Source organism: Bos mutus, chromosome 2 (assembly GCF_027580195.1).
Source record: "Bos mutus isolate GX-2022 chromosome 2, NWIPB_WYAK_1.1, whole genome shotgun sequence".
Classification (NCBI taxonomy): domain Eukaryota; kingdom Metazoa; phylum Chordata; class Mammalia; order Artiodactyla; family Bovidae; genus Bos; species Bos mutus.
The window spans coordinates 105,053,351-105,076,284 of NC_091618.1; the positions used below are offsets into that span (position 1 = coordinate 105,053,351).

Consider the following 22,934-nt stretch of genomic DNA (forward strand, 5'->3'; position numbering starts at 1 on the left):
TTGATGTTCACATTTTTGTCATCTCCAGAACCTGTTGCAAAGTGTGTCCTGCAGGTGTATTAGTAATCACAAAGGAATATGAAAGTCCAAGTAGCAAGAGACATTTCTTGATTTATATGATTATAGAAACAGATTAGCTATGAGCCAATTACTTAAGAGTTTTATGAAACTATATTGGTGTTGAAAATAATATATTAATAAGACGCAGTGCCAGAAAGTAAGAGGCTTTAAAAATATGAATATGAGTTTATTCCGTTACTTTTGAGGGAAATTTTTGAAGAAGATCTTAACCAGACAAAATTTTAAAAATCAATTTTATTTAATTTTGAAGATATGCTTCTTAAATGCCTTTAAATTAATAGTTAATTTTGTCTAGAAATTTAAGGCCTTTTGTCTAGGAAAAAACTAGGAGAGCCAGAGGGAACAAGGGCCAGGAAACCTGGAGGGAGGGAATAGAATGATACTCAGATTAATTAAGAAGAAAGACACTGAAATTTTTAGGAAAGAAAAATGTGTGTTTTAAGTACTGAACTTTAAGATAATATTCTGTTGATTATAATAACTCCTTGGCAATTAAAGAAATATTATTATATATAAAATTTACATATACCAGAAAAAGAGAAAAATGGACTCTTTCACGGAGAAAGTTAGTTTTTATAGTTGTAGGTGAAAAAAAATTCAACTTAATTTAGTAGGAGCTTTCTAGTCATCAAACAATTAAATTTATAAGAAATAAAGAGATTTCTTTGAATTTAAGAGACTAAAATATCTTTTCCTTTTGCTGAATCTGCATAAAGCAAGCCTATTATTTATATTAACATATAAAGCTACATGCAGAATTATATCAAAAGTTTACTGGTGATAAAATGACAATAATACTTTAAATCACATGTGTTTGAGCACTACGAGCAAAAGAAAAACATACCATGACAATACCAGTTCTTTTATTTGTATAATGAGATTATGGATGATACTTTATTTTCTGTCTGTGGTTATGATACACTGTAAATTTTTAATAAACATATCTTATGTTTACTATATCCATGTAATAATAAAGGCATTAAGTCAACACTACCTAAATATAAAGAAAATCTTAAGAGAAATGTGTGAGCTGCTGTTCATGTTACCTAGTGTATTCTGATGTTTACCTTCTTGGATTTAAGAAAATTATTATGATAATACATTAAGCTAATTAATGCCTTGATTTATATCAAACATGTTTATCAATCATCTATTTTGTATGGAAGACACAAATATGTATGCCATTTTCTGGGCCTATGGGAGCTTACAGGCAAGTAGTGAAGATAGATATGTATACAATGAGAAGATGACATCTCTATTAGAAGTTTCATCTGCTTCGCTGAGGAAGAAGCACAGGCTTCATGAGGGCAGTGCAGTGTGAACTGGCATTTGAAGGATGTCAGTGTCAGCAGGTACAGATGAGGCAAGGGCATCAAAGCCTTGAAGACACTGCTACATGCCAAGCAGGGCTTGTTCAACCACCAAGTAGTCCTATAGGATAAGTTCTGTGCCACAGGGTGAGGAAGAGTAATTGGTTGATACTTTGTAATTGGTTGATAAGAAACTTAAGTTGGAGAAGAGATTGAAGGACCTGAGATGCCATTCAAAGAGATTTATTAATAGATCTATGATTTAGTGATTGAATAAAGAAGCTATTGAAGAGTTCTCGAAGATACTCTTCTGTTCAAAAGTATCTATGGAAAGTGAAAAGAAAAGCTCACCCAAGAAATTTGCTGGAGATGTCAGTGATGGAATGGAAGAAAATTACTATTTAGAGGCCAAAAAAAGAAGACCAGAAAGAGAAGATCTACATGTATCTCCTTTTCATATTTAGCAACACAAGACACATAAAATTGAATGTTTACTACTTCTTTAGCCAATAAATACTGTCCCTGTTCACAATTTTTTTCTTATGTCTAACTTTTATTTTTCATTCTTTAATTTATACCTATCTCTTTTTCATTCTGTCTTCAGAGAAGATAAAGTACTATAAGTCCTCATGTTTTATACCTAGAAAATCTTCACAATAAATGATAATTCAGTAACTTTATCTTTCATTTGTCTTTGAAGAGATTTGCAAAGCCTAAAAATTTAGATTTTAGGAAAAATATAGAACCTCCTTAAGACAATTTTATAGATTAAATTTTTCCAAATTTAATGGTTTTTCTATTTCATATTACATGTGCAAAATTAGTTTGAATAAGTCAAGTTGTGTTGTAAAATATTTTTATGTGCCTCATTTACTTCTCTTAAAAAAATGTAATACCACTAACACCATATTCTTAAAAGCTATATTACACATCTGTTCTCATTTTCCTGCTTTTGAAATTCAGGTGCACTTTAGGAGAAAATATCTTTTCTTTAGCTTATATAGTTTCAATGGGCTTTCTATGTATTTTCAAAGGAAATCAGACATTTCTGTGCCACCTGTGGCAGTTATTCTTTTCCTTTCTCGCTGTGATGTGATGTTACAACTTATATCAACTACATTAGCCATCAGTATAAATAACTAAAGGAAACATTGTTCTGACAATTTCTAATTAGTTATACTAAAATCTCAACTTTTTAAACTTAATGATTTCAGTTTTCCCTAATGAATGATCTTAGGCCTTCACACTGACATTTACAAGACTAAAGCACTTTTAGAAATCTAGATCTTTCTGAGTGTGTTTATATTCAGAGTCAACTGTGTCTTGCATACTTTTCTTGCATACTTGTACTAGGTTTTCTTTTCTCTTTCAGGTCTGCTAAATAATATGAGAAATGATAAAGTTTTATAAATCTATAGATGAAAATTTCATTTTGGTATCATTCTTTTTCTTTCTTTACATTTAACTCTTTTAAATTTTCTTGTCAAGAATCTTGATAAAAAGAGCATATATTGCTGCTGCTTTTTCATTAAGTTTATAGCAATGGTTCTCAAAGTGTGGTTCACTGGCCAGTATCATTAAGCTTAAGTGGGAACTTAAGGAAATGCAAATTCTCAGGTCTCATCCGAACCTTGGCCAGCCATCTGTGTTTGCAACAAGTGATTTTGATGCTCACTAAGGTTTTGGAACTGGTTTATTGCATACAGCAAGGCTGAGTTGTGTAAGCTTTTTTGCCTATAAATAAGACAATTATGTTGCTTTTTTCTGTATAGGTCTCATTGGTTAGCTTAACTGCAAATGCTTTGGGATACTCAGAACTTGGTGCCATCAAATCCCTCAGAACACTAAGAGCTCTGAGGCCGCTGAGAGCCTTATCCCGGTTTGAAGGAATGAGGGTAAGACCAAATGCTTTAGTATTTGTTGGAATTATAATTGAAAACAGGGTTTCCCTGATGGCTGAGGTGGTAAAGAATCTGCCTGCAATACGGGAGACCCGAGTTCCATCCCTGGGTCAGGAACATCCCTTGGAAAAGGGAATGGCTACCCACTCCAGTATTCTTGCCTGGAGAACTCCATGGACAGAGGAGCCTGGCGGGCTGCAGTCTATGGAGTCGCAAAGAGTCGGACACGACTAACACTTTCAGTATAAACTGCTGTTTTGAACCTTAGACGTGACACATCCAGGTTAAATTTGTCTTCTACATTCATATTCATGTAACCAATCAATCAGTAATATTTGTCAGACATCCATAAATGACACTGTTGGAGGCACTCACACAGCATAATCCCTGAATGATGGCTTCTAATTAGAAGCAATGAGATTGCTTCTACCTAGACTTTTTTACTCTGTGGGAAATTTCTAGCATGTTGTGTAGACTTCTGATGTGAGTCAACATTAGTTATGTTCATTCCAGTTTATAAATGTGAAGGAAATCCCACTCACTGTAATTTGAAACCACCAAATCATTCCTCATCGTTTTTCTTCCCTGCTCCATATGATGTCTTCTGAGCCTTTTAAAGTCCAACCCTGGCCTTTTTGCTCTCAAACAAAGCTGAGCTAGCTAAAAAGTAGGTCAGCTGTGGAAATCTAACACTCATTTAGAAAGGTGGTACAAAGGAACCGGGAGGCATTTGTACTGCCAGTTGTCATCCCCTGAGGCATAAAACCTGAGACTACATACCCTCAGCACTGAGGAAATTATGATGCCCTGTCCAGGTAGGTTTGGCCATTCAAAAAGGAACTTTTAGGTGTTTTGTGATGTTTTAAAATAGTTCCTTAGGATTTTCTTTGAATGTTGCAGACACAACCAGAAATGGATGATATATGGAGGAATATGTGCTTCTGTATTTGTGTGTGTATGGTATCATAGAAAGGAATGGCTAGCTATTAAATTCTTTTCAGCTTACCAATTTAAAAACCTGTTTTACAGTAGCTATCTTAATTTTTTAAAAAGAGAATCAAGCTTTCAGTACTAGAATGATTTTTATATTTTCTCTGTTGAGTTTTCATGTATAATGACCTACATTTCTAGTTCTTCCATAGATCTGACTCTCTTTTCACTTCTTTCCCCATCTCACTGCTGTGCCAGGTCGTTGTCAATGCTCTTTTAGGAGCCATTCCATCCATAATGAATGTACTTCTGGTTTGCCTGATCTTTTGGTTGATATTCAGTATCATGGGAGTGAATCTTTTTGCTGGCAAGTTTTACCACTGTATTAACTACACCACTGGAGAAATGTTTGATGTCAGCGTGGTCAACAATTACAGCGAGTGTAAGGCCCTCATAGATAGCAACCAAACTGCCCGGTGGAAGAACGTGAAAGTCAACTTTGATAATGTGGGACTTGGGTATCTTTCTCTGCTTCAAGTAGTAAGTAACCACTTTATTATTATTCACTGTGATGTGTTACTAAAATGAATATAAAATTCTTCTTACTCATTGTTTGCAATACATATTTCCTTAAGCCCATCTGCCTAGATTCTTCCTTAATCGTGGATGAACTGTCTTTTTTGCACCATGTTGGAGACTGGATGGCTATATAAAGTTTAAAGTCTCCCAGACTATGCCTTAGGTTTCCAGAACAAGTCTCTGTTACTGAAATTTCTACGTAGATTCCCACTGTCTTCCCCAATCTGAGCAAAGTAGAGGCATTGGCCCGAGGATAGGATTGGAAAGGTAGGGGAGGGTGGTAGATTTCTGTCCTTTGCAGATACCAGACAGTATCTAAACCCTTGGCAAGTCTCCACTCACCCAACTTTCACGAACACCATAACCAGATATTCCCCTCACATGGACTCCTACCTTGATTTCCATCTTCCTGCCTGTTGCTTCAATGCTTTAAGATAGGGAGATTGCTCTCTTGCAAACAAAAACCTTCCTATCAAGTCTATTATGCCTGCTATAATTTCATAAAATTCCATTTAGCTTCTCAACTGACCATTCTAAGTCATGTTCACACGCTCCCTGAGTTGATCCACTAACACGATACCCAACACTAGATGAATTCTGCAGGGTCCTGTGGCATTAAGAAACTGAAAAACAAATGTGCATGACTTGTCTTCAGAATTACTATGTCTCTTCAACCAAAAATTTTAAAAAGTAAATTGGAGTTAGGTATAATAGTTTTTAGATTATAAAGTTTCTTCTTATAGAATAATTGCCTCAAAATAGTATATTTGGTAATTTCAAGAACAAACCATCATGATTGGTGGTTGGTGATAATATCATTTAGAAAAGATAAGCAGAAAAGACAACCTTAAGATCAAATAATGCAACATATTTTTCAGTTTGTCTGAAGGTAATACTATATACGTGAAATTATTTCATGTTGCATTCTTGTATATATACATAAGAGTCAAAGGTTGTTGATAATTGATTTTATGATAGCACATTGTTATAATCTATCATGATTTAAGTATAGATGTTAAAGTCACATAGAAAGATGTTATGAAATATGAAGGAAGGAATTTCAATGCATATGTTTTAAAACTTTGCCAAAAGATTTTAAATGTTAATTTCAAACTATTTTATATACCTGTTTTTGAATAAATCTTGGTTAATAAATCTGATATTTAGTCTCTTCTAGAATTATAATTTGGGGAAAAAAATTCAATGGTGTGACTTTTTTTCAGGCCACATTTAAAGGATGGATGGATATCATGTATGCAGCAGTTGATTCACGAAATGTAAGTCTATTTAGAGGAAAAACTGTTTAATTAGATCTAGTGACTATTTCTACAGTGTTGTAATTTACTGATATTGTCAATAAAATAAAACCATAGGTCAATTTATACAGAATATCTGCATTAGAAAAATAAAATATTCAACCTTACATTACTTCTTCCAGAACTTGATTTGAATGTATTTCTCTGTTCACTGTGAATGTTCTAACATATCTTTCCTAGTGTCTAGAATAGCAACTGGCACTTAAAAATTTGTAGATTCTATTTGTTCTATTTGTAAATAGAGATATTTTATTTTTGGTTCTAATAGTTCTAGCCATGAATTAAAAGCCCTTATAGGCGCTCTCTTCATCTGTCTCAGATTTCCTCCAGCTTTTGATATTCTTTTGTGATAGGAAAGTCTGAATAATGATAACAGAAAAAAAACAAATATAATCATATTTCTTTTCAGAAAGTAAGATTTTATGATAAAAAGGGCTTTCATAATGTATCTTACACACATCAGCACTTTTGAAATTTTTTGTGGTAATCTCCATATAATTTCTCACTATTTAACAATGAGGAGGGAAATCATGTTTTAAAAAAGAGATTGGTTTCTCATACATTGTCAGAGCATAGTAATTAAGCTCAGATGTTATATCCCTGACACCAAAAACATGTGGTAACTTAGAGAGAGTTCCTGAATTTTTTTCACCTTATTAAAAAAAAGAAACTATAAGAGCTTGACACCCTGCATTTTATCTCTTTTATTATCAGGAGTCCCATTTATAGGCTCTTTTGAATAATATTAATAATTTATAATTTATTACCACTCACTATGTTAAAGGCTTTCTTACATTATCTCATTTTCCAAAGTAGTTTCCTACCTATTTGATTAATTCAAAGTTCTCTCCACCTTTCTAATCAATAACCTACATGACATACAAATTACTTTAGGTTTCTTCCTTAATAACTTAGCAAACACTACTGTATTTTGTTGTTCAGATGCTCAGTCATGTCTCTTTGCGTCCTTATGGACTGCAGCACACCAGGCTTCCCTGTCCTTCACTATCTCCCAGAGTTTGCTCAAACTCGTGTCCATTGAGTCTGTGATGCCATCCAACCATCTCATCCTCTATTGCCCCCTTTTTCTTCTGCCTTCAATCTTTCCCAGCATCAGGGTCTTTTCCAACGAGTCAGCTGTTTGTATCAGGTGGCCAAAGTATTGGAGCTTCAGCTTCAGCATCAGTCCTTCCAATGTTGATTTCCTTTAGGATTGACTGGTTTGATCTCCTTGCAGTCCAAGGGACTCTCAAGAGTCTTCTCCAGCACCACGGTTTGAAAGCATCAGTTCTTCAGAGGTCATACTAGTATATAATCCCTCAGCATTCAAACACCTTACAAAAGATGAAATTCACTTGGCTTCTAAAAGTATGGAAAGTTACTCACCCTTACTCTTGTTTAGTCAAGAGAGAAGTGCAAATTTAAACCAAAATTAAATATTACCTACATACTTTCCTGACTGGCAATATTTAAAAGTCTGACAATATCAAGTACTGCCAAGAACTGCAAGAACTCTGGTATGCTGGGGGTGGGGTGGGGGAATGGGAAAATGGGTAAATATCCCTTTAAAAGGCTCCCTGGTGACTCAGATGGTAAAGAATCCACCTGCAGTACAGAAGACCTGAGTTCGAACCCAGGTTCAGGAAGATCTCCTGGAGAAAAGAATAGCTACCCACGCCAGTATTTTTGCTTGGAGAATTCCACGGACAGAGGGGCCTGGCAGGCTACAGTCCATGGGATCGCAAAGTGTCTGATGCAACTAAGTGACTAACACGTTCACTTTCATTTCTTTAAAAGAGTTGAGCATTATCAACATTATTCATACTTAAAAAAAAAAAAAACAGAACTGTGTTGGATAAGAAAGCACATCATTGTTACAGAAACAGTACTTAAGACCTGCTAAGTACAATGGATCAATAGACTCATTTTCAGAATGGAAAGATACTACTGATGTACTTATGTCAACACATATGGTAATAATTCTAGTCTAGCAAGAGAAATATATAACAGAAATCAAACCCTTACTCTTACCTATTACTATTGGCCAGGTTCTATTCTAACACTTCTCATATAGTAATATATTTAGCCTTCTGAACGACCATATTAGAGTTGGTTCTGGTTTTTTTTCCATTTTAAGGATGAAGAAACTGAGTCAGAGAGAGTAAAATTTGAAAATTTTTAACAAAAACTAGTGTAACTGTAACATCTCTTCTGTAGGAAGAGGAAGTCCTCACCCCGCATGCCCCACTGGGGTCTTAAAAGTGCATTCATATCCTAGGCATTTATTGGATGAAATGAATTTTAATTATTCAGACTTTTCTATGAGTTGTTTCATTTTCTCAAGTCAATGAAAGAGTTTGGAGACTCTTCAATAAGTGTGTTAAACTTGATCTTTCCTAAAATCTGTTTAACTTTTTAAAAATTTCCAGTGATAGAGATATGCTTTGAGAATTGAAAATTCACTGATGTCTTTTCTATGAAACAATTTTTAGGTCTAATGGTTATCATTTTTTATACTTTGTAGGTAGAATTACAACCCAAGTATGAAGACAATCTGTACATGTATCTGTATTTTGTCATCTTTATTATTTTTGGTTCATTCTTTACTCTAAATCTTTTCATTGGTGTCATCATAGATAACTTCAACCAGCAGAAAAAAAAGATAAGTATACTAAAACTTCATCTTTGCTCTAAAGTGCTAACTAAATATACCCCAATGTTTCTTTTGGCTCCAAGTGCAGTCATTAAGAAGAAAGAATATAAAATTCAGAAATTATTTTGACTTAATCATCTATTAGTTTTTAAGTGATTGATAATTCAGATAGCTGAATTACTATCAGCTGTCTGAAAGTACTGATATTTCCAGTACAGAAATATGACTAATTTACACGTTGAATATATGCATATCTAAAATACATGTTCTTTAGTAACTTTAGAATAGAATGTGGAGACATTTTTGACACAATTACTAATATGGATTTTATAGCTAGCAAAGAACATGATTTTTACAAGTTTTCCTTTCATTTCTTTACTTTGGAGGTCAAGACATTTTTATGACAGAAGAACAGAAGAAATACTACAATGCGATGAAAAAATTGGGTTCAAAGAAACCACAAAAACCCATACCTCGACCTGCTGTAAGAATAGCATACTTTCATCACTAATAAAAGCTATGTTTTCTATCACTTTTATAGCCCAAATTGCTAGATACTAATTTTCGTGTATTTGCAAAACAGTTTTAGTTTGCCTTAGTAATGTGACCAGATAGCCTCAATAGTCTAAGTATTTGGTATTCTTTAGATACATAATATGTAGAAATTATGTAATATATTTTATATACAGACATGAAAAATATATAAGTAAAAATGTTCAGGCTTATATACCAATATTATTCCATAGGATTGACATCACTGAGGAGCTTCTAATAATGTAGAAAAGAAAACATATTCATATGTACATAGTGTGGAAATATTGAATGTTCTCAGAGTGCAGTGAGGACCACTTGGGATAACTGATACGTCTTGGATATGCCCCATATTCTGTCCAGCTCTGCAGATTGAATGGAATCATTAATGAAACAAGTCATAGGTCTTGTTTGTTCCTGGTTTTTAAGAAAAATTTCCTATTTCCTCCAAGCATCTTGCCCTAAATCAGATGACATCCTTCTCTATGGCTTTTTATGGTGATTGTGATTGTATATTTGCCAGTGGCTACTGGTCTGTTTGGTTGCAGCAAGGAATTGTTGTCAGAAGAGTCCCTGAGATCTTTTATGTTTCAGAACTCCTCTCTGAAGGTATACATGGTACAAGGTAATCAAGTGTTCCCCAGGAATCATGATGCTATGATTCCATTAGTGATGATGTAAAACTAGCTAACCTAAAACTGGCCATGCCCCTATTCTGTTTGTAAGATAGCCAAAAGCCCAAAGAAAGTAGATAGTAATATTGGACAAAGCATAAGGAATGTAGAATTTGAGCCTACTTTTTGAGAAATAATACAACTTGAATGGATAAAGGAGAAAAGCAGAGTAATGACTCATGTGAAAAAACAAACACTCCAAAGTCATGGAAATAAATATTGCAGTGAAAAATAGCGATATATTTTTGAAATAGTAAGTAGGAAACAAGGTTTTCTGGGTTAAATGAGTCAAGCCCACTATGAATCCGAATAAATCCATCTTAATTTATCCAAGTAAAAATACAATATCAAGTGCACAGCATGGTAATGTGAAGAAAAAGAGATTTTTAGAGACTGGTATGGGGGTGGGGCAGGAGGAGAAGGGGACGACAGAGGGTGAGATGGCTGGATGGCATCACTGACTCGATGGACGTGAGTCTGAGTGAACTCCAGGAGTTGGTGATGTACAGGGAGGCCTGGTGTGCTGCGATTTATGGGGTCGCAAAGAGTCGGACACGACTGAGCGACTGAACTGAACTGATAGGAAAATGTTAGACAAAGTAATGCTGGGCCTTAGACAAGACGATGAACCCTTACATGCAAGAAGATGAGTCCACAGTATAGGGTCATGCCAATAGGACTGGAGATAAGTGAGCCAACAAGAAGCCTCAGTGGCATGAGGAACCTATAAAATATAGGAAAGGAGGGAGGACATATAGCTAATAAAGAAAGTAAAGCAGTTAATGTTTTGTGAAATTATTGATTCTGTTAATGTAACTGAAAGTCCTGTACAGGCATTTGGAAAGGTGAGGTCTTATGAATACGGGATAAGGATTTTAGAGTTGTCATTGTCATACATAATTCAGTTGAGCTCTAAAGCATAGGTTCATTTTTGAAAGACAATTATAATATATCCAAAAAAAAAGTGGTGAGCGTGAAGCCTTGTGCACTTCACCATTATAAAAGAGGTAAATCAGTGAAAGAGTGAGATTTATTAGTAAGGCAGCACATACATATAGATAATGAGAAAAAAATTTTAATGGCTGTTTAATTACGTCAGATAACATGTAGATTTACTTTAGCAGGAGTAGGGATGCACAGGAAATGATTAGTGAATTTAGCTAGAAGATTATTGGCAACAATTTGGCAAATTAATTCAGTCATTCATTTACAATGTATGATGCTAAGCATTTGGAATTAAATACTAAACAGAGAGTCTATTTGGTAATCAAATAGTCACACCAACAAATAGAAATATCCAAGAAGGAAAGAATCCATTTAGCTATGAGAGCTGATAAGAAAGAAGGGGCTGATTAATCAGGGAAGGCTTTACTGAGCATGAGCCTAGGCCTGAAGAAGAATGAGGAAGTTTCTATAGGCCATGTAAGAAGAAAAGAGGGATGTATATGTGAAGGTCTTGAGGTAGGAAGGCTGGTGAGGCTGGAGTGCAGAGGCTGGGGGTTCATTTGGGACATGGTGAGAATGAACAGGTTAGGATGGTCCAGACTTTTCTGGGCTTCTTAGGCCACATTAAGGCAAGTCTTTGTCCTTAGAGCAAAGCGAAGCCATTGAGCAGAGCCTGGTCAGTTTGGGTGTTGTGACTGTCACTGAACCAGCATTGACAGAGGCAGTGTGTGCGGTACAGACTCATTGTGGAACTATTTCAGGGGTGATAGGGAGCCTGAACCAGAGTGGTGTGGAGATGAATAAAATGGATTTGTGAGCTATCATAGGAATGAAATTAAAAGGTTTATTAATTGAATATGAGACGTGAAGAAGGAAGCAACAAGGATGACTCATGAGTTTCTGCCTTACATGCTGGAAGAGTGGTGTCACACAGAATAAGAAGTAGGGACATGAATGGAGAAAACAACTGGAGATGCTGGCTTACAGAATTTGAAAATCAAAAGGGGACTCTGAAAGAGAATGAATGTTGAATGAATGTTAGAAGTAGTAGTAAAATTTCTAAAGTAGTAAAGTTTCTAAAGATTGAGAGATTAGTTTCAGAGCAAAGCAGCAATTCTAGAGAGGAAGAGATTGAAGAGAAAGGGAATAAATATAGAATAAAACTGCACAGGATGTGGCTCAAAAACAGTGTAGATTACATTACAGAGGAAAAGGGACTGAGTCCTCCAATGATTTTGGAGTAGTATATAAAAAGATAGGTGTGGACATCAATATAATATAAAATGACAAAGAGGTAGAGGAATTTCTTTTTAACAATTGACTTTGGTGTTCTCAAAAAAGAAGTAAGAATACAGGGCAAGAGAATAAGAAATTTCTAAGAAGTTTGAAATTATCCTGGGAGCAAGTGAGGGACAAAGGATTGCTCATCATTATGAAGAGCCAAGACAAAGTGAGAGAACATAAGCCTTAGTGAACATGGCTTCCAAGGCTATACAGCTTCCTCCAGCATATTCTGAAATTTAAATTGGAGACTGACTGCGTAGTGGAATTGTATATTGATCTAACCCACTGGGAAACTAAATGGGCAAAGAATCTTAAGAGATTTTTGGTGAAAATGCTGACATGAACATAAATAGCAAGTTGCTGCTTTTCAGCCATTTTGAATCTGCTTCACTCTAGGTGCTGTATCTGTGGAAGAAAATTGATTTTTTAATTAAATAAAAGCAAACCATTTGCAATAAAATGTCATACATTTTATGAAACATGTAAGCACAAAATTGTCTGAGATCACATAGTGCTTAAAACTTAAAACGGAGTTAGGATGCACCAGACTGAGAAGGGGAGTCTAATAATGCCCCTTGACAGAAGCATTATGACAGAGGAGATGGATAAACAAGATAAAGCAGTATGTACAAGAGTAGTAGCAAGTATCAGAAGGGTAGAAATAAGGGGAACGTAACCAGACTTGGAAAGGTAGACTTCAGTACCCGAGAGCTAAGAACAAGGGGCTGAGAACTGGGATTAGACGCATTTAAGTTGAAGGAGGCCCTCGAAGAACAGATGCAGCTGAAACAACATAAGTCCAGTCCATCGGGCTAAGTATGTATTCAGAGAAAATACATGTTTTATTTATGTATTTATTTATGCAAAAATCAAATGTTATTTTTACAAAATATAACAAACCAGTACTATTTGATATCCCAGAATTCCAGTATGGAGTAATGGATGCCTCTACTAGTCGGGCAGGGGCACAACACTAGCACAGAGAATCCAGACCAATAAAGGCATCCATCTGGAATGCAGACTATGAGCGTAGATGCAGCAGAAGCTCTGTAGTTCTAGTTGAGAAGGTAGAGGACGACCTAGCAGAGGTGAGCCAAGTTCCAAGCTCTAGGATGAGGAATATTGAGCACATAGAGGTGAAACGAAGGAAAAAAACAGGGCCCAGTGAACATAATTGGTTTACAAGATGAGGCCTTAACTTCATAAACAAGACATAAGGCTAGTTAGTGCTTAGAAATTAGGTCCAGATTGAATAGGGCGAAGTTTGAACATCTAAATTTTAAGCTATACTTTTTTAAAAGATGATTTTATTCTTTTTTTTTTTTAAAGATGATTTTATTCTTGTAGCAGTTACCTCATATAAACTTCATTCTGCTTTCCTTTGTCTTAACATCTTACACAACCATAGATGGGTCAGCAAAACGAAGAAATTTACCCTGGTATGATAGTATTAAATAAAATATAGAATTTAACTGGATTTTACCAACTATTCCACCAATGTCCTTTTACTTGAACTATAATTTTAAAAGCATCTTCTCAGCTGAACCTTAAGGTAGAATTTAAGATGCTGTGGCTTTGCTGCGCATAGTGGGTGGGGAATATAAAGGAAGAAACTAGGGTGAAAATGACCCCAAAAAGCTAGAAAAGTATTTATTCATTAGTTCTTCAAAGTTAATTTTGATGCTCACCCCAAACACAGAAGATAACAAAGATTCATTATAGTGACCAATATTTACTGTCTACTGTACACATGGTTATGTTTTAGGCACTGAGAAACTAAAAGGTGGTTCTTAACATAAAGTTAGTTTACAAAATCTGCTATCATAAACAGTATAAATAGAACAAATACCATTTGGAAAGAGCTGGATATTCCAGTATACAAAATTTTCTTCCAAGTGTAAACCAAACATGGAACGTTTTGTAATAAAAGCTGTATTTTCACATTGTTATGTTAAAATCAGATAAGTTGGACTTGATTTGTTTTTCAGTCGCTAAGGGAATTTCACATACTCTTTTTTTTTTTGCAGAACAAATTCCAAGGGATGGTCTTTGATTTCGTAACCAAACAAGTCTTTGATATCAGCATCATGATCCTTATCTGCCTCAACATGGTCACCATGATGGTGGAGACTGACGACCAGAGTCAAGAAATGACCAACATTCTGTACTGGATTAATCTGGTGTTTATCGTTCTGTTCACTGGAGAATGTGTGCTGAAACTGATCTCTCTTCGTTATTACTATTTCACCATCGGATGGAATATTTTTGATTTTGTGGTGGTTATTCTCTCCATTGTAGGTAAGAAGAGGTGCTTTCACGCAAGTGAAATTTTTAAGAGTAAAAATTTGTATTTTAAAACTTTAAAGTATTTTTCATTAATACTTTCTCATTCATCCCAAAATTTCAAATAAAGTCTAATGAAGAGTCCATTCTCAGCTTGTCATTTATCTAACTGTGTGCTGTGCATGAAATTATATGAAGAAAAAGAGAATTTATATTATTTATATTTATATTATACATGCAGCTTTCATGTATCATCTTGTCCCATGCCAGAAGAAAATAATTGCAACTTTGGCATAATAAACAGTCATACTCCTGTGGTATAGACAAGTATTGCTCTGAATAAACAGCTCACACACATGTACACATATTAATCAATAGAAGTAGTCAAATAATTGTCCTTGATAATTGGAATAGCATGTTGTGTGCTTATATATATTCACACTCAAACAAGCCTCATGTCATCTTTGGGTTCAGATAATTTTCTACAGTGTGTAATATTCTTTTTCAAAAGTAGACATTTTGTTCAAAAAAATCAAAGCAGATTCATTTCATCAATACATATTGCTTGTGTGTAGGATGTTAAATCAGGTGCTGGAAGTAAAGTTCTGCCTGTTTGAGGAAAGAGAACATACACATAGAAAAGTAGTATTCCACTGTGTATATACTTTTGCTGGTTAAACAGAACTTTGAAAGAAGGTGTCACTCCATTTGATCCCAGTGATGGTGCTATAGGGAAGGAATGTAGTGATTAAGGGAGGGGACTCCTGGGTTATACAGACCCGACCTGGTGCATCCATGTTTTCACTCTTTACCAGTTCTGTGACCTATGGCAAGAGGGATCTCACCTCTCTGATCCCCGGTTTCCCAAGAAATATTTTTGTAAAGTGGTGTTGTGAGGATTAAATGAGATTATGAAAATAAATGCACTTAGCACGTATCTATAGCACAAAGAAAAGACTTAGTAAACATTAAGCCTAACCACCACCAACAAAACTATTTAATAGCTATTATCACCATTTGGCAATGCATAAAATCATTGCCAGGATTCAGTCCTAAGTATGTCTGTCTGGAAAGCCTGGGTTGTCTCTTCTGCCACCTCCCACATAAAACTGATCAAACCATCTGAGAAGAATAAGTCTCATATTCCTAATCTAAAATCACACGCTTTATCCATTAGTCCTTATGCAAATACTAATATAAAACTATTATATCAGAAACATAAATCCATTTCTGTACTTCACTACCATATACGTTGTGTCTTTTGGTATATGCTTGACTTGAACCAGGAAAAATGACCATTAATACCTTCAGTTAGTATAAAATTGTTAATGTTATAGCACTAAACATACCAGTTTCATTTTGCTAAATGAATATTGCAGATTATGTATATGTAAATATGTGTGTGTGTGTGTGTACCAAATTCTCATGTCCACATTTTATAAAACTAGTATGTGCATATGTGTATGTGTATACCTAATTCTCATGTCCACATTTTGTAAAAATAGTGCTTATCTTAGAAATGTACATTTTCATTTGCTGCCATTACATATAATATGATTTTTGTTGTATCTTGGCTTTCCATAGGTATGTTTCTGGCTGAGCTGATAGAGAAATATTTTGTGTCCCCTACCTTGTTCCGAGTGATCCGTCTTGCCAGGATTGGCCGAATCCTGCGTCTGATCAAAGGGGCTAAGGGGATCCGCACGCTGCTCTTTGCTTTGATGATGTCCCTTCCTGCGCTGTTTAACATCGGCCTCCTGCTCTTCCTGGTCATGTTCATCTATGCCATCTTTGGAATGTCCAACTTTGCGTATGTTAAGAGGGAGGTTGGAATTGATGACATGTTCAACTTTGAGACCTTTGGCAACAGCATGATCTGCCTGTTCCAGATTACCACCTCTGCTGGCTGGGACGGATTGCTAGCACCTATCCTCAATAGTGGACCCCCAGACTGTGACCCTGAAAAAGATCACCCTGGCAGCTCAGTTAAGGGAGACTGTGGAAACCCATCTGTTGGGATTTTCTTCTTTGTCAGTTACATCATCATATCATTTCTGGTTGTGGTGAACATGTACATTGCTGTCATCCTGGAGAACTTCAGTGTTGCTACTGAAGAAAGCGCAGAGCCCCTGAGTGAGGATGACTTTGAGATGTTCTACGAGGTTTGGGAGAAGTTTGATCCCGATGCCACCCAGTTCATAGAGTTCTCCAAGCTCTCTGATTTTGCAGCAGCCCTGGATCCTCCTCTTCTCATAGCAAAACCTAACAAAGTCCAGCTCATTGCCATGGACCTGCCCATGGTCAGTGGGGACAGGATCCACTGCCTCGACATCTTATTTGCCTTTACAAAGCGTGTTTTGGGTGAGAGTGGAGAGATGGATGCCCTTCGAATCCAGATGGAAGAAAGATTCATGGCATCGAACCCCTCCAAAGTCTCCTATGAGCCCATTACAACCACTCTGAAACGCAAACAAGAGGAGGTGTCTGCTATTGTTATCCAGAGGGCTTATAGACGCTACCTCTTGAAGCAAAAAGTTAAAAAAGTTTCATGTATATACAAGAAAGACAAAGGCAAAGAAGGTGAGGGAACACCCATCAAAGAAGATATCCTCATTGATAAACTAAATGAGAATTCAACTCCAGAGAAAACCGATATGACGCCTTCCACCACGTCTCCACCTTCCTATGACAGTGTGACCAAACCCGAGAAAGAAAAATTTGAAAAAGACAAATCAGAAAAGGAAGACAAAGGGAAAGATATCAGGGAAAGCAAAAAGTAAAAGGAAACAATATTCCATTTTGTGATCAATTGTTTACAGCCCGTGATGGTGATGTGCTGGTGTCAACAGGACTCCCACAGGAGGTCTATGCCAAACTGACTGTTTTTACAAATGTATACTTAAGGTCAGTGCCTATAACAAGACAGGGGCCTCTGGTCAGCAAACTGGGACTCAACAAACCAGAGAAACAGCATCGACAGGAGGTTTCTGTGTTCACAACCAGCTGACACTGCTGAAGAGCAGAGAGTAATGGCTACTCAGACTCTAGGAACCAATTTAAAGGGGGGAGGGAAGTTCAATTTTTATGTAAATTCAACATGCGACACTTGATAACAGTAATTGTCACCACTGTTTATGTTCTAACTGCCACACCTGCCATATTTTTACAAAACGTATGCTGTGAATTGGTCACTTTTTTTTTTTAATTCACAGGTTGTTTACTATTATATGTGACTATTTTTGTAAACGGGTTTGTGTTTGGGGAGAGGGAGTAAAGGTAAGAAATTCTATGTTTCTCTATTGTATAACTGGATATATTTTAAATGAAAGCATGCTGCACTTCTCATTCTCATGTAAAAAAAAAAATCATGTCACAAAAGGGAAGAGTTTACTTCTTGTGTCAGGATGTTTTCAGATTTTTGAGGTGCTTAAATAGCTATTCATGTTTTTAAGGTGTTTCATCCAGAAAAATTTTACTGTGCCTGTAAATGTTCCATAGAATCCACAAGCATTAAAATGTCATTTTATTTTTACATAATTCATTACATATACATGTATATGTGCATGTATATACATATATATGTATACACACACACACACAGACATATACACACACCATTACATAGTCATTCTGAGTCCTGGCAGCATGACTATAACATTTTGATAAGTGTCCTTTGGCGTAAAATAAAAATATCCTATCAGTCCTTTCTAAAAACCTGAATTGACCAAAAAGCATCCCCCACCACCACTTTATAAAGTTGATTCTGCTTTTTCCTACAGTATTGTTTAGCCATCTTCTGCTCTTGGTAAGGTTGACATAGAATATGTCAATTTAAAAAATAAAAAAGTCTGCTTTGTAAATAGTAATTTTACCCAGTGGTGCATGTTTGAGCAAACAAAAATGACGACTTAAGCACAGTATTTATTGCATCAAATATGTACCACAGAAGTAGAGTTTGCAAGCTTTCAACAGGTAATATGATGTAACTGGTTCCATTATAGTTTGACGCTGTCACTGCTGCATGTTTATCTTGCCTCTGCTGCTGCATCTTATTCCTTCCACTGTTCGGAAGTCTAATATGGGAAGCCATATGTCAGTGGTAAAGTGAAGCAAATTGTTCTACCAAGACCTCATTCTTCATGTCATTAAGCAATAGGTTGCAGCAAACAATGAAGAGCTTCTTGCATTTTATCCTTCCAATCCTAATTGAATACTCTATGGTAAAAAGCCCAATGTACAAACAGGTTGCAAGCTGCTTAATTCTGTTGAAAATATATGGTTAGAGTTTTCTAAGAAAATATAAATATTGTACAAAGTTCATTTTATTTTCCTTTTCCGCCTTTTTGTACATAAATGAGAAATTAAAAGTATCTTCAGGTTGATGTCACAGTCACTATTGTTAGTTTCTGTTCCTAGCACTTTTAAATTAAAGCACTTCATGAAATAAGAAACAAAGACTAAAATGCAGTGTAGATTCCTGCTTTTTATTAGTACTGTAAACTTTGCACACATTTCAATGTGAAACAAATCTCAGACTGAGTCCAGCATTTATTAGCTTTCATAGTGATGCCTTATCATCGAAAGAGGCTTAAGGAACGATGAGTTGATATTCTTGGCATTGCTTGAATCAGATGGTTCCACCTAGTCTTTTTATTCTGTAAATCATCAGTCTTTTCCAGTGTTTGTTTACACAGATAGATCGTATTCTTACTAACCCATATGACACTAGAACTTTATCAGATATGATATGAGATCCAAGCTTTATTCCACAAAAATCGTATAAATGAAATTATATTACCAGTCACAGCAAAACATTTTGTGTTTCTTTCACAAGCGACATTAAATGTAGATTCTTTATACTAAAGCTATTGACTTGTAGTGTGTTGGTGAAATGCATGCAGGAAAATGCTATTACCATAAAGAACGGTAAACCACATTACAATCAAGGCAAAGAATAAAGGTTTTGCTTTTGTTTTTGTATTTAATTGTTCTGTCTTTGTTTCTATCTTGGAAATGCCATTTAAAGGTACATTCTATCATGTAAAATGATCTATCAGAAAAAAATGTAAAAATACACATGAAATATAATAATTCACCTTTAAATTTTTCATGGAATGGAAAGTAATTAAGAAGAGTGTACTGGATATCTAGTTTTAATATTGGCCAAAAACCTAGATATGGTATTGGATAGAGTAGTGGAAAATTACATAAATTAATAAAAAATTGACTAACATTTTAGCTTGTGCATCCTTTCTCCTTCCTGTCTACCTGCTGCTTTGTTTTTGTCTTGTTATTCTCTTTTCCTATTTTGGTTCCTTCCCTATGCATCCTTGATCTACTTTTCTATATACCTTTCATCACTTCTTAAGTTCTCAGTATTTTTCATTAAGGGTATTCTCTTTGTTTCTTTTCTGCTTGCCAAAGCTTTTGTTTATTACCGTCTATAGGTAACAGAGTCTGTATACTTAGACTTCTAATAATCTGCTGCACCACAAAAAGTTCATACATCTTCATATCTATAATTTTGGGGGCAAAAGTTCTAAGTGAGCTTGGATCTCACTCTTCATAATATATAAACAAATCCCCAAATGACACTGATTTAATTATGACAAGTTTGGGGAAGATTTCTCAGTTCTGATTACCTATTAGAAATATCTGAGAAGCTTTAAAAAATGCCTTTTGGACCAAAGTCAGACCAACTGAATTCATATCTCTGGGGATGAAACTTAAGCATCTAATTTTTTAAGGCTCCCCACTGATGCTGATTCATTCTTAGGTTGAGGGCCAAGGAGTTAGCGTATCCTTGCTCAATATGAAAAAAGTGTTCTATAGAAAATGTCCCTGTCCCCTTCAGGGCTTCATTGTATAAATCATCAGATACAAGGTCCCAATATGATGACATTGGAGGTGCTTATCTTGTAGTGAGAGAGGTGTTGATTGTTTTTTAAATTTTACTGAAGTAGAGTTGATTTACGAAGTTGTGCTTAATTTCTGCTGTAGAACAAAGTGACTCAGTTATACATACATATGTATTCTTTTCAGTATTTTTTTCATTGTGGTTTATCACCAGATACTAAATATCATTCGCTGTGCTCTACAAGAGAGAGGTATTTATCTTCAGGTGTGACACTGTCCCATTTATATCAGGGATTCTCTTCTAGGACTATAGTTGGTGGAAAGGATTTTCTATCAGAATAGTTTAGACAGCTTCTTCAGATTATACATACACACTCACACATGCAAAACTGTACCCCAATCATCCCTAGTGCATACAAGGATGATTAAGGAGAGTGTGGACTCAGAGAATAGCTGTCCAGATGCCCTGTTGGGTAAGAATCATTAGGTCTGGACCAATGAGAGGCAGCTTATGTAAAAATACTCATTTGATTCATCATTGTCAATTCACAAATCTAAACAGGAAAGACTTTCTATTTTTGTGTTGGGCACCTCTTACCATCACTCATTTTCCTAAGCTCTGAATAATATAGATCAACTTACAAAGAGAAGGGAGAAGCGAAGAAAAGAAGGGAGAGGATGTACAGGGAGAGGAAAAGGAATAAGGAGGAAGAAAAAAATGGGAAAATTGAGGAAAAGAAGGGACTATAAGAAACAGAAGGGAATTCCTCATAAATTATCCTCTGAAAAAATAAAGTCTTTTGTTGGTGCCATGCACAGCAATAGAGGGGAAACAGGAAAAGAAGAGCCATGTGGGAAAGAAAGTTTGCTTAGTTGTCAATACATTAGATCCACAGTATAAATGTGCTCCTCCTCTCTGCTTTTTTCTCAGAGAAAAATATATCTAAAAAAAGCTGAAAAGGACATTATGCAAGTAAATGTCACAATGATTGCATGAATCATGATTTTTTTCTTTCATCTGAACTAAATAAATATTTGAGTTGTACTTCATATTAGCTTTATGATAGGAGCTGAGAGATCAAAGATGAACTTCACTGTCCAAAGGAACTTTGTAGCTAAAGCTGAAGAACTTTGAAAGTTATGCTAGAGTCTGAAATTTACTCTGTTGGCAGCAATATGTGTTTGATTGCACCTCAGCAATGGCACCCCACTCCAGTACTTTTGCCTGGAAAATCCCATGGACAGAGGAGCCTGGTAGGCTGCAGTCCATGGGGTGGCTAGGAGTTGGACACGACTGAGCGACTTCACTTTCACTTTTCACTTTCATGCACTGGAGAAGGAATGGCAACCCACTCCAGTGTTCTTGCCTGGAGAATCCCAGGAACGGGAAAGCCTGGTGGGCTGCCGTCTATGGGGTCGCACAGAGTCGGACATGACTGAAGTGACTTAGCATAGCATAAGCAATATAATGATCAGTAAAATCAGATACATCTGTGCCTATTTAATGTGCTATTAATAAGGGAACATTGACTGTTTTTTGCTAATGTTTTACAGAGATTTCATTTTCCCATCTATTTTATTTAAAAGTATCTGTATTTTTACCTCTTAGCATATCTTTTTAAAAGAACATATATTTTTTAAAAAAGCCAACCTGACATTTTCTATTAATAGCCTATATTAATTCAAATGTAAAATCTAAAATCTTATGTTTAATTTATGTACAGATGTATTTGATTTGATTTTTATCACCTTGTTCTGTGCTTTTGATTTTTTAAGCTTTTTTCCTTTTTTTTTTCAATTGTCCTCTTTTGCATTAATTTTGTCATCATTTCCCCTCCAGCTCTACTGTTGTGAAAATATATACTTCCTTCCTTCCTCCTTCTCCTTTGCTCCTGTTTATGTGATTACTTTAAAATTTTAATGTGCATGCTTAAACAGTGAAATACAATCAATAGTTGTACCCTTATCTGGAACAATGAAGTTCCTAGCTGATTTCATATCTTTGCTCAATTCTCGTGTTTTTATTGTCTACTATTGTAATACTACCTTGTCTGACACCCAGCAAATTAAACAGTATTATTATTGTGGATTTATTTAGGCAGTGCTTATTTAGATTTATTTAGGCAGTGCTTATTTAGACTTATTTAGATGTTAATTATAATTTCTTTAAATTTGCTTCTGCTGACTTCACTTTGTGCTCTATTTCCTTCTGGAAATACATGAGGAATTCTGTTAGTGACATTTGTGGACAGCAAGCTGACTTAGTTTTTCTGAAAATGTCTTGTCAGCCACATTTTTAATAGATCAGCTTAGTTATAGTTATTTTTAAATTATTTTAGATTTTTTGCATCATTATAAAATTACTTCTGTTAATCTGACAGAATTTATGCTAATATAATTTGAAGATATTTATCAGTATCTTTAATTAAGAAAATTTCAAAAACACTCTAACTTTTAGCATTAGAGATATAGTCTCATTTCATATTTTTTTGTTCTCTCCATCTGGAACTTTTGAGAGTGACATGTTGAAATTTCTAAATCTTTCTTTCCTGTTTCATAGTGTCTCTCATTTTTAGTGCTCTTTCTGGATA

The 22,934-nt window shown here is 35.3% G+C and overlaps 1 protein-coding gene across 1 annotated transcript in view; it reads left to right on the plus strand.

The window, feature by feature from the left end:
* Positions 1-19,669, plus strand: part of SCN2A (sodium voltage-gated channel alpha subunit 2) — an 87,936-nt gene extending 68,267 nt beyond the window's left edge. Inside the window, exons 21-27 of the mRNA XM_070357823.1 lie at positions 3,164-3,286; positions 4,481-4,762; positions 6,025-6,078; positions 8,642-8,779; positions 9,150-9,254; positions 14,232-14,502; positions 16,072-19,669. Of these exons, the coding sequence (XP_070213924.1) occupies positions 3,164-3,286; positions 4,481-4,762; positions 6,025-6,078; positions 8,642-8,779; positions 9,150-9,254; positions 14,232-14,502; positions 16,072-17,267 (2,169 nt within the window). The 3' untranslated portion in view covers positions 17,268-19,669. The remainder of the gene's footprint in view (positions 1-3,163; positions 3,287-4,480; positions 4,763-6,024; positions 6,079-8,641; positions 8,780-9,149; positions 9,255-14,231; positions 14,503-16,071) is intronic.
* Positions 19,670-22,934: the final 3,265 nt, after the last annotated feature.